General features: G+C 38.0%; 1 protein-coding gene across 1 annotated transcript in view; it reads left to right on the top strand.

Moving 5' to 3' along the window:
- Window positions 1–12,810, top strand: part of EYS (eyes shut homolog) — a 723,774-nt gene that overhangs the window by 104,567 nt on the left and 606,397 nt on the right. The window contains exon 4 of the mRNA XM_084512624.1: window positions 1,880–2,002. Within this exon, the coding sequence (XP_084368750.1) occupies window positions 1,880–2,002 (123 nt within the window). The remainder of the gene's footprint in view (window positions 1–1,879; window positions 2,003–12,810) is intronic.

The following is a 12,810-nucleotide window of genomic DNA, read 5'->3' on the forward strand; positions in this document are numbered from 1 at the left end:
GTGTGACATTTATCAAACAAAACCTCATGATTTTACCAAAAGCTGAATAAGTGAAGGAAAACATAAATGTGTAGCATGTGAAATTCACAGAAAAATGTATGAATTCTTCACTGAAAGGGTTGTGAGGCACTGGAACAGGCTGCCCAGGGAAGTGGTGGAGTCACCATCCTTGGAAGTCTTCAAAAGACGTTTAGATGTAGAGCTTAGGGATATGGTTTAGTGGAGGGCTGTTAGCGTTAGGTTGGAGGTTGGACTCGATGACCTTGAGGTCTCTTCCAACCTAGAAATTCTGTGATTCTGTGATTCTGTGAATAAGCTTACAAATAAAATATTTTATCCTGATTTACTAATTTGCTGTTTTGTGACTGAGCATAAGAAGCAGACTATCGTGGCCAAAATAATGATTTTATAGTAGTTCTTCAGTATGAAAATGTATTAAAATTTTCACAGACAAAAAGAACATGTCTTTCAATACTTTTGGTCAGTTTCTGTAAAAATGCATATGGCCCAGTGTATGAAAAGTATACGAACAAATGATTGGTTTCAAGAAAAAAAAGTAGTTCAAGGAAAAAACAAAAAGCTTTAAAGCATTTAATATTACATTGTCTTTCTGCAATACTTTTTAAAAACATTTTTCTTCTGAATATTTGTATTTTTATAATTGTAATTTTAGTTTAAAAGAGTCAAGTTCATGTTTTATAAGCTGATAATTTGTTTCTGCGTTTTAAAATTTCTTATACTTGCTTGAGTTTAATCTCAAACAGTGCTGTTTTGTATGTTTGGACTGATGGTGAATTGATTTCGTAGTTTACAATATTTCAGTTATTTTTATACTAATACAAGCATTCTAGTGCTGATGATAACTTTAGAAACTTATCACAAAAGATGAAACTGTTACAAATAATTCTTTTAAGTACAGCCTCCATCATTAGTTAGTTTAAATTAGAAGCCAAAACAGATATTGGAAAGCAGTTGAAAACTGAGCTTGGAAAAGATAATACTGCTGTTTACTCTTCCTGATCAGCTTACAGAAGAATAATTCTTGGCATCCACATTGATAATTTTGTGGCTTACTTGTTACCTGTGAGACATGGGTCTGATTAAACTGTGATTGCAAACGAGAGCTGTTACTATATACATTATTAATGAACTCAGGGTAATTCTAAAGTTTTATGACTTAGGGATCAGTGGAAATTGGTTCCATGGTCAGTTTGAGAAATTATGAGAATATGGCTTGCACTGAGGGTGCTGATGGCTTAGCATTAGTCATGGTCTTTCTGTAGCCATGGCCTGTGACAGCACTAATGACAGTCATTTCGTAGCATGACCACGAATTAGAATACATTTACAAGAGCGTAAAATGTCAGATATTGCAGAGGAGATTCTCCTGCAATTTCAGGTATTAAAAAAAAATAAAAATCTTTTGGACTTCTTAGCTTGCTAAAAGTCACTATTACATGAGAAACAAATAGAGAATAATTGGAGAAGTGACTATTTGAGAGTTGATTATTAAAACTATAATCAGATGCCCAAATCCCAGTACATCTGTAATGTTCTCAAAATGGCAGAAGATATACCAATTCTTTAGTTTCTGCTGAACATAAAGTTCAACTAGATTAATGAAAACACTGAATCCTAAAATTTGTTCTTTCAATTATTAGCTCTTTTTAAAGTATGTTTGATGGTCAAATTATTTTTTTTATTAATGATAGCACAGGAAAAGCTTTTAGGAAGATCTTTCAAAAAGAGTTCAAGATAATTGTATTGCAAGAGTAAATTGAAACTAATCTATTCTTTAGAAAAAAAAAAATACCCAGAGAAGGCACACACATAGCTGAATAATGCATAACACTTTTTTTTTTTTTTTTTTTTCCCCAAGGATTTGAAGGTCTTAACTGTGAAATGAACTTTGATGAGTGCACTTATGGCTTCTGTAAAAACAATTCAACTTGTTTGGACCTGATTGCAGACTACAGTTGTGTTTGTCCTCCAGGATTCACTGGTAAGATATATTGTACTCTGGATAAGGCATTAAATAGTTAAATGTTTATTTACTTTTCTGAAAATAAATTAAAAAAAAAACTCTTTGTGATTGCATTTTGTTGAGTATTTTAGCATTAATAGAAGTAAATTTAATATTGATAATCTGCTTTAGCTTCCTTACTAAGATGATAAAAAAAATGAAAAGTGTGTATGCTTTTAGACTAATTGATAGAAAACAGAACTATATTTTGTCTAGATAAAAAGTGTTCAGAAAATACATAGCCCATGAAAAATATTATTTCATATTTTCCTAGGCATGCAACTATAGCTATAGTTGGTGGTATTTATCTTCAGAAGATCATATCACAGCCATAATTTTCTTGTGATTCAGATGGAAAAAAAAGAATACAATTTAGCAAGAGTACACTTTGTTCTTTTCAAGAAAGATGCCATCATATCCTTATGATAATTAGGTTGGAAATTACACAATTATTTGTGTGTACAACAGGCTTAAGAAAATAGCTCTTGCATCAGGAGCAGTCTTCATGAACCTACTTGCTGCCAGAAGCAGCTAACAGGATCATGGGGAAATCAATAAAACTGTCTCAGAAAATACGCTATCTTAACAACTAATAGGCTGTGATGTCAGGGACTGGAACACACTGACTTTCAGCTGCTGATTTCAGGGAAGCAAATGGAATGGCATTAGTATGATATGAGTGGTAACAAGATGAGCCGTGGCAGCAAAAAAATCATCATTTGCTGGGCAGTCTCAGCAATCCTATGAATTTAGTGGGTGTTCTATAAAAAGTAAAATGTGTGTTACAGGGTGTTCAAAATCTGTGGTGACAGAAAAAGAAAAAAATAAAAGATCAATTATGGAAAGATGGGTTAAACGAATGAGTCAAGTAGTGAAGGATGAGGAGACAAATTTAAGTTACAAGAAAATAAAGCATTTGAGGTTGATCGTAACACCAATGACATCCAGTTTAGGAGAAAGTCATGTATTTTATCAATGGTTAACAATAGGCAGATGGGACATAAGGAATGTAAAATGATACACAGAAATGTAGAATCTGTGAAAGTAATAATAGTTGCAGTTCCCACAGATGTTTGCAATTTTGCTTAATTCATGCCAATGTATTCTAATATTATTCTGCATTACAAAACTGAAATGTGCTCTTTTTCCTACCAGATCATATTTTACTTTTTTCTTTGATAACTGGCTTTGTTGTTATGAATTTATATGCCTATGTTACGTCAATTAGAAAATAAAGGAGGTGACCACAAAGTATCTGTTAATGTAAATGGGAGAATTTTTTAATGACACTTTTAAAATAACAAACTTAAAAAAATAAACAAAACAAACAACAACAACAGAAAACTCTCACTGCTGTACCACAAGGATCAAAACAGAAAACATATAACTTTTCTGTAGTAGGTTCCAAACAGTCAGTTTTAACTAGCGAATGCAGGAAAAGCTGTTCCTTTGAAAATACACCTACAGTTCTTCAGGATATAAGGGAGTTCACATTACAGAACCAGAACTATAAGGAGAATTTTGGGTGTCATGAAAGCCTGGAACAAGGTATATTCTCCCTAGAAGGAACACTTAATCCTAGATTCATACTGGTACAAACAGTTTGCTAAGCTGTTCATTATAAGACAAAAAAGATTAATGTTCTGTCAATGATAAAAATAGTTACCAGTGGATGATAGGCAGATTTTAATGGATATTTTGAGGGCTATCAATAGAACATTATGAAAAGTGCTGTCTTCTTATTATACTGTGTTGTTGTTGTTGTTGTTGTTGTTTGGTTTTGGTTTTTGGTTTTGAGATGGGACAGCTCCCACAAGAAAACAAATCAGCCAGTGCACTGATTCGAACTGGAAGTGGGTATAAGGGCCCTCCTTATTACACTGAGTATTTTCCTCCTGATTACACTGAGTATTTTCATTTGTGCTTTATGTTATTTGTGCAATAAATGCACAATCAGATGTTGTGGATGTCATTAAATCAGATCTCTCCATGCCTTCTGACAACTGCTTCATCCTCCCTAGAAATGGTCTTTGATGCCAAATACCGTATATTTGAGCTTGTATCTTCTATGAAAAACAGTAGTAAATCAGCATATTGTCCACCAATATTCTGATTTAATGCAAGATTTACTGATTTCAGTATCTTGCAACTTTCTGAATTGCCACTGTTTACTCATGGTACCCTTTATGTCGCATGTACTTCTGAGTACTAGGACTGATGTAAATGTACCTGGTAGATATTGCCATAATGGCAGTGGTATACTCAAAATAAGTTTAGAAGCAAAAGGAAACACTGTACATACAGGAATTTATTGTTCATCTAGTTAATATTTAAGCAATGTAGAAATCCGTATTATATAACAGATACAGAAAAACATCATTAGCAGGAGAGTCAAAATTATTATACCAGAAAACCTGCTGTTATCTACCCATTTTCTTTGTTATGTTCATCCTTCCAGTGTCCCTTCTGAGGAAGACAAGGAAAAGCCTTTTCTTTTCTATGAAATCAAACCTTGCTGTCCTGGTTTCAGTTAGGACAGGGTTAATTTTCTTCCTAGTAGCTGGTAGAATGCTATGTTTTGGCTTAGGATGAGAAGAGTGCTGATGACACCCCGATGGTTTAATTGTTGCAGAGCAGTGCTTACACCAAGCCAAGGACGTCTCAGCTTCTTGCTCTGTCCTGCCAACGGGCAGGCTGGGGGTGCAGCAAGAGCTGGGAGGAGACAGACCCAGGACAGGTGACCCAAACTAGCCAAAGGGGTATTCCATACCATCTGACGTCATGCTAAACAATATACAGGGGTGGCTAGCTGGGGGAGGGGGCCGGACTGCTCGGGGTTAGGCTGGGCATCGGTCAGTGGGTGGTGAGCAATTGCATTGTGCATCACTTGTTTGTACACATTAGTAGTAGTAGTACTATTATCATCGTTGTTATTATTGTTATTATTATTTTCCTGTCTTAATAAACTGTCTTTATCTCAACTCATGGGCTTTACTTTCCCATTTCTCTCCCCCATCCCAGAGAGGGAGGGGGAGGGTGAGCGAACGGCTGTGTGGTGTTTAGCTGCCAGCTGGGTTAAAACACTACACTTGCTTTCAAATGCTCTCTTGTGGGAGTCAGCATACACAGAATTACTGCAATTATCCCATAGTAAAGAACTATTGGACAAATAGACAGATGGTGGCAGTGCCATTTCCTTCCATCACAATATTTTGTTGGGTTTTATCAAGTGGAGGGCTTACAAGCACCTCTAGCAGTTGAGACATGTAAAGACAGTCCATGTCTGTTAATCCATGCCTGTTTACTTAGCATATTCTATTCAGATGTAGAACCTGTGCTGTAAATCTGGCAAACCTCTGCCTATCTGGGTAACATTCATCCCATTCTCTCAAAAGCAACATGAAGGTTCTCTGTGTAGGAGAAGTGCATAGGACCAATAAAACAGCAGTCTCATCTAAAATCAGTCATAGAATCATAGAATCATAGAATATCCTGAGTTGGAAAGGACCCATAAGGATCATCAAGTCTGACTCCTGGCACCACACAGGGCTGCCCAAAAGTTTAGACCATGTGACTAAGTGCACAGTCCAATCAGTTTTTAAATTCAGACAGGCTTGGTGCAGTGACTACATCCCTGGGGAGCCTGTTCCAGTGTGCAACCACCCTCTCGGTGAAGAACCTCTTCCTGATGTCCAGCCTAAACTTCCCCTGCCTCAGTTTAACACTATTCCCGTGGGTCCTATCACTGGTGTTTACAGAGAATAGGTCACCTGCCTCTCCATTACCCCTCGTGAGGAAGTTGTAGACCACAAGGGTCTACAACTCAGTCCTGAGGGTTGCTGCTGCAGCTGGTGTGGGGGGAAGCTGAGGCCCCAAGAGGACAGCCCTGCTGCCTCGCATCTGGCCTGCCTCTTCATGCCCAGCATCACTGGCCATTCCCAAACTGGGCCTGCTTGGTGTAAAGGCATGGATGGGACCTACAGGAGCAGTAGTAGTGTGTGGAAGGATACATCTCCAAGGGATTTTCCTTTCATTGGCCATATGGCTGAGATGGGCCTGATGGCGGTGCCTTCAGCCTCACACCTTTCTCCTCCAGGGCCCCAGCAGGTCCCCTCTGGTTTATAACTGAAACAGCAGTGCTGGGCTCCTTGTAGACTTCAGCACAGTTTCCTCAAAAATGAAACCACATCCTTTTTTTGTTGTTGTTGTTTTCACTTCAGAGAAATTTTATAGAACAAACCTATGCCTGTCTCCACTGGGGAGAAATAACTCCAAAGTGTTTTTTACTTCTTACTTGAGTCATTTCACTGTCTTACCAACCAATTAATTTAACCAGCTGAGTAGAAAAGCTCAGAAATAGGGTGAGCTTGTTCAGCTGAATGGCATGCATTACTGTTAAGTTACTAAAATCAAAGCACAACTAGCCAGAAGTGAAGGGGACCTGCTGTGGTCCTAATTTTGTTAGGTTTTGTCATGTATGCTTTCTGGATGTAGGAATAATTTGGAATAGGGATGGATTTATTTATTTATTTATTTATTTATTTATTTATTTATTTATTTATTTTTATGTTGGGAAGAGAAATCCAGGAAAGCAAAAGGCGTATATAAGCTCCAAGCTGCTGATGAGAACACCATGCTTGCTCTCAGAGGTAATCATAGAAATAGGTGATACAAATTAGCTGGCTGTGGATTAGTACTAATATTTATGATTCACAAATGTGATTTATTTTATTCATCACATATATCCACCAGTCATAGCATAGTTAAAAGTAATTGTCATGGTTCTGCCAGGTCCCATTAGCACTTAGCACTGAAGTTTATTCTAATTTATATTCATGAGATTCTGACTTCCTCACTTATATCATGGTCCATATGAATGCTCTATGGGTAACATGATCCTTGTTTGAGGTTTTGCATCTCTCTTGTTCATGTTTGTTATTATCTTAAAACAGTATGAACTATCAGTCTAAATCTACCATCAGCTGAATGTTGATTTAAATAAGTCTCTAAGCTTTGCAAAACAGAATAAATACATTTTCAAGCTTTCTAAAGATCAAATCTATATATTTCCCTTTGGTATGTCTCATACTATGAGTTTGAAGAATCCTGTAGTGGCTACTCTGGCTGAACAAGTGATTGCTGCAACACTGAACATTTATAAATCAAGATTATAAAAGGCAGTGTGGTGTCTTCTAACTCAACTCACTCCAATGCAAGGCAAAAAGAGAAATCTCTTTTGTGCTTTAAAAAATCTTTTCTTGTGTATTCAATTTCTGAGGTTTTCTAAGGTTTGTTTTCAATGAGTCTGCAAAAGCTGTCCTCAAAAGTTTTTTTGAGGCAGGATGATCTAGATGTTTTCAGTTAATGTCAGTACCTCTGCAGTTTAAAATCATTGAGTCCCTCCATCATCCATTCCATGCTAATCATCTCCAGTCCTGCCCTCAATGATTCAAAGGAATGAACTGGCATAAGAAATCTTCTGGTGCTCACCCATCTTTAGAGTCATGGTTAGCCTCACATGCATCTCATGCATCAGATTATCGTTCCACATCCTTAGCCCTTACAGAATCAGGCCAAAAGCGAGGTATCCTTTTCTCCCATGTCTCCTAATGACTTAATAAAAACAAAGTACCTATATCTGATCTCTAGACTGAGCACTGATGCTTTTCAAACCAAACTAAAACCTGGAGACAGAAGACTGAACAGGGACAAGATGGTTTCCCTGGCTCCTGGCCACCACAGCTCTATCTCAGAGTAGGCTGCTAGGATGGGACTGTTCTGCTGGGCTGCTGGTTTTGAGAAACACTCCAGAAGGCGAGTCACCTAGGGCAGGCTTCCTACAGTGGTGTGTGCAAACCTGACATTCTGGAAAACAAACACTATCTATGCATATGTGGAGCAGTATTCAATATGCATTTCTTCGGTTATTAGAGAACGTTTATCGTCCTGTCTAATGTATAAGCATACCTGCTTCCCCTCAAAGGAATTCAGCTTAGAACACTGAGTGGAAAAAAAGATTAGTCGAGTGCACAAAAGTCTGTTTAAGTTTCATCATGCTGCAAATTACATTACATAAAATTTTTGATAGCCTAATACATTAAAGAAACTATTGAATTGCATGAAAGAAAAACAAATCAATTATAGTTCACTAGTAATGTTTTTTTCCAGTCATCTAAAAAATAAGCAAAGTCTATTTTTATGAGAAATCATATGGCACATTTTTCCAATAGTTTCTCATCTGCAAACACTAAGCATGATTTGTTTAAATTAGAGGGTGAATAATAACAGTCAGAACCATCTGAAAAAAAGATAAGTTAATTCTTCAATCAAAAATTTAATTAGTTTATGTAGGATTTACTTTATCACTGCTCTACTTGAGGTGTTATGAGATTATTTTTGTATTTCAGTTTATCCCTTTTAGTTCAGATATGATTTTTTTTCAATGGTGATGCCAATTGTCATGTATAATATAAACTATTTAGAACAGAAATGAATATCTTTTGGTGAATGGCTGTGTATTTAATTAATTTAGATAAATTGGAACATAATTTAAAATGAAGAGGTTTATTTTTCAATAGATTAAAAAAAAATAAAAAGATTGTAGGTTGTTGGGAGGCTCTTATCAATTCAAAAATGGAAAGCCATCATGTCTAGAAAAGCTCATATTGTGATTAAAGCACAAGCGCAAGACTGGAAAACATTATTAAAATTTTTGTCTTCCTGAGTTACTGTAGGAAATTATCCAGATTTTCATTAACTCCCTACTTTTTCTATAAACCATTTCTCTTCTCTCTCTCTCTCTCTCTCTCTCTCTCTCTCTCTCTAAATGTATTTATATTATAAACAGTTAAGGTCACAGAATCACAGAATAACAGAATGGCTGAGGTTGGAAGGGACCTCTCTAGATCATCTGGTCCAACCCCCCTGCTCAAGCAGGGTCCCCTACAGCTTATTACCTAGGATTGTGTACAGGCAGCTTTTGAGTATTTCCAGGGAAGAAAATTCCGCAACCTCTCTGGGCAACCTGTGCCAGTTCTCAGGCACCCACGCAGTAGAGATGTTTTTCCTCTTGTTGTGACATAACTTCCCATGTTTCACTTTGTGCCCATTGCCTCTTGTCCTATTGCTGGGGACTACTGATAAAAGTCTGACGACATCCTCTTGACACCCTCCCTTCAAAAATTCATATCCATTGATCAGATCTCCTCCGAGCCTTCTCTTCTCCAGCCTGAACAGGCCCAGCTCCCTCAGCCTTTCTTCATGTGAGCGATGCTCCACTGCCTTAATCATTTTAGTAGCCCTTAACTCACTCCAGGAGCTCCAAGTCTCTCTTGCCCTGGGGAGCCCAAAACTGGACTCAGGACACCAGGTGGAGTAGAATGGGAAGATTGCCAAAGGCAGTGCTCTTCCTAATGCACTCCAGGATACCATTGGCCTTTCTTGGCCATATTGCTGGTTCATGGTCAACTTGCTGTCCACGAGGACCCCCAGGTCCTTCTCTACAGAGCTGCTTTCTAGCAGGTCAGACCCCAGCCTGTACTGGTGCATGGGTTTATTCTTCCCCAGGTGCAGGACCCTCTACTTGCCTTTGTTGAACTCCATGAGGTCCCTCACTACCCAATACTCCAGCCTGTCCAGGTTGCTGAATGCCAGCACAGCCTTCTGGGGTATCAGCCACTCCTCCCAGTTTTGTGCCATCAGTGAACTTGCTGAGGAGGCATTTTGTGCCTTCACCCAAGTCATCTGTGACATCATAGAATGAACATTAACATGCCACTACAGTGAGCACCATTTTTATTTTTGCCTGCATCTGACTGCACGTGTAAGAATAACATATGGATATCAAGGGAGAATCTCTTACTGCTTGAAGTTTTTTATTATAACTGGCTCAGTTAACCTGCTAGGACCAAATTTCATGTTATGACAAGAATAATTAGTGAGTGAATTCTGGTATGAAAAAATCTGTCTCCTGACAGTTTGCCCAATGCACGTTTTCCATTCCTCCCAAATATTCTGTTACTGAGTTTGGAAAATGGAAGGGACATCTTACATGAGAACAGTTTCTTCTAGGTTTTGGGTTGTTTTATTTTGTTTTGTAGCAGACAGCTTCTTTTCTGAAAACTACAACAACAAACCCACAAAACACCTCTTGGATGAAGTCTGTTATTCCACACCATCTTAGCAGTACCAGCTAGCATTGTACCACAGGTTTTGATACTAAATGATATTATGATATCTGGCTGTGTATTTAACAACAATTCATCTTTGAGCATTCTTTGGTAGTACCATACTAGAAATGGTCTGACGCTATCAGTTTTAGAGAGACCACACTAAGTAGTAGCCATACGTTATTCCATCTTCAGTGACACAGTTGACTTTTTTCTTCTTCACTCTTCAGTCTTTGTTGTGAATTTTTTTTTTCTATTTTTTTTACACCTTCCTATTACTCAGGTCTGCAGCTTCCTATAACTTCTGATTTTGCTATATTTGAGGCATTTTGCATACGTTAAGCATATGTCCTTTGTCCCTTTTGTTACCCCTAGAATTTTGTTTGCCCAGCTCTGTTTGCATCACTACCAGTAACTGACCACAAGAGACCTATTAATAGCCTTGGAGTCTTCAGTGTCATCCTACATACACAACTTCAAGGCCTATACTCTCTCTCCTGTACTCCTTCAAGATGCAGCCTTAGGGCTATAATTAGTTCTTTCTATCGAATTCTACAGAATTCTGTAACTACTGGTTATTCCTGTCTACAACTTATTAATTATAACAACATGCAATTGTACAAAACTAAGGAAAACTAAAACAAATGAGAGAAGATCTACCTGGCCATTAGAGGCCTCAACCCTGAGGCCTCTGTTGTTAGTTTGATGCAAAACCTGTGGCCTGATGCTAGCAATGGCAATTCCATATATACTGGGCTACATGGGTGCAGTGGTGATGATGGAGGCATTACCCAAGAGCTAGACTCGCTTCACTTGAATGGTGGGTGGCCAGAGACTGCTGCTTACCCAGATCTAAGGAGTGTCTGGGGCAGAAGGGGAAAAGTGTTAAATGCAGAGTGATGTTTTTAAAGCTGTTTTTATAACTTTTATCAGAAGTCTTCTTCCTTGGCAATTTTGCATTCAGACAAGAAACAGAAGTGCATAGATTACTTGCTCTGGTAACAGCAGAGCAGCACCTGACAGTTTTTCTAGGTACCTCCAGAGCATGTATGCTGCCCAAGGACAGGAAGTATATATTTCATATGATGACAAGGATGCTACAGGGATCAGCTCTCTTGAGGTGGGCTATTGGTGCCACAGAAATGTATCTGACTTGCAGAATTCTCTTTAATTTTTCCTAGAAAAGGAAAGCCTATAGCCTCACAGAATTTATTCTGAAAGCCTTCTAACAACATTGCTGGTTGCATGCTCTACGTAAGGTCTATATACCAGAAGGCAGTTAATGTTGCCCATTAACCACCTTGTACTGAATCTAATTACTTAGTTTTGATTAAAGCACACATTGAATCCAAAAGCATTCAATCCTGATTTGAATGCATGAAGAGAAGACAGAATATGACTGGCTTTTTCTTTTCTAATAGTAATCAACATCAGATTTAGACATTTATATTAAATATTTTGTTTATATTCTTGTCTTCAGCTTTGAGTTATTGTGTCCTGTGCTACACAAAATGAAAAAACCTCTTACTACCTGTCCTGGTTTCAGTTAGCACAGAATTAATTTTCTTCCTAGTAGCTGGTGGAATGCTGTGTTTTGGCTTAGAATGAGAAGAGTGCTGATAACACCCCGATGCTTTAATTGTTGCAGAGCAGTGCTTATACTAAGCCAAGGACATCTCAGCCTTTGCTCTGTCCTGCCAACGGGCAGGCTGGGGGGGTGCAGTAAGAGCTGGGAGGGGACAGACCCAGGACAGGTGACCCAAACTAGCCAAAGGGGTATTCCATACCATCTGACGTCATGCTAAACAATATATAGGGGTGGCTAGCCGGGGGGAGGGGGCCGGACTGCTCGGGGTTAAGCTGGGCATCGGTCAGCGGGTGGTGAGCAATTGCATTGTGCATCACTTGTTTGTACATATTATTAGTAGTAGTACTATTATCATCATTGTATTATTATTATTATTATTATTATTATTATTATTTTCCTGTCTTATTAAACTGTCTTCATCTCAACTCACGAGCTTCACTTTCCATTTCTCTCCCCCGTCCCAGAGAGGGAGGGGGGAGGGTGAGCGAACGGCTGCGTGGTGTTTAGCTGCCAGCCGGGTTAAACCACGACACTACCCAAGTATTTTCTCTTTGTAGAAACACTTATACACTCTAATCAAGTCATTTCTTGTTTTTGTTTGTTCTAAATGAAGCAGATGGAGGTCTTTAAGCTTTTGCCAACAGCACACTTTTTTCAGTGGTTGAATAAGCTGTGTAGCTTTTCCTGCATATTTTCAAATATACAAGACTTAGGACTGTATGGAACTTTGTAGGCAATGCTTTATGCAGAGGTAAAATTACCCTTACACATAAATGCTCCTGATTTTTTTTTTGTTGTTGTTGTTTTTGTTAATACATCTAAGAATTATTATTTTTTTGTCACAGCATTGCAATAAAGCTCATATGCTGAAGTAATCATCAGCAGTCCTTTCCAGAGGACTGCTTTTTCCTTAAATGTAGTTCAGCTATGGTTTAGTAGCTATATCTTTAGTAGCTACATGTCTTTTTCCTTACTTGTATCTGGCAGCAGTGAAAACTAACCTGCAGTACACTAAAAAAATGTACTATTTA

Source organism: Aythya ferina, assembly GCF_964211825.1.
Source record: "Aythya ferina genome assembly, chromosome: 3".
Taxonomy (NCBI): Eukaryota; Metazoa; Chordata; class Aves; order Anseriformes; family Anatidae; genus Aythya; species Aythya ferina.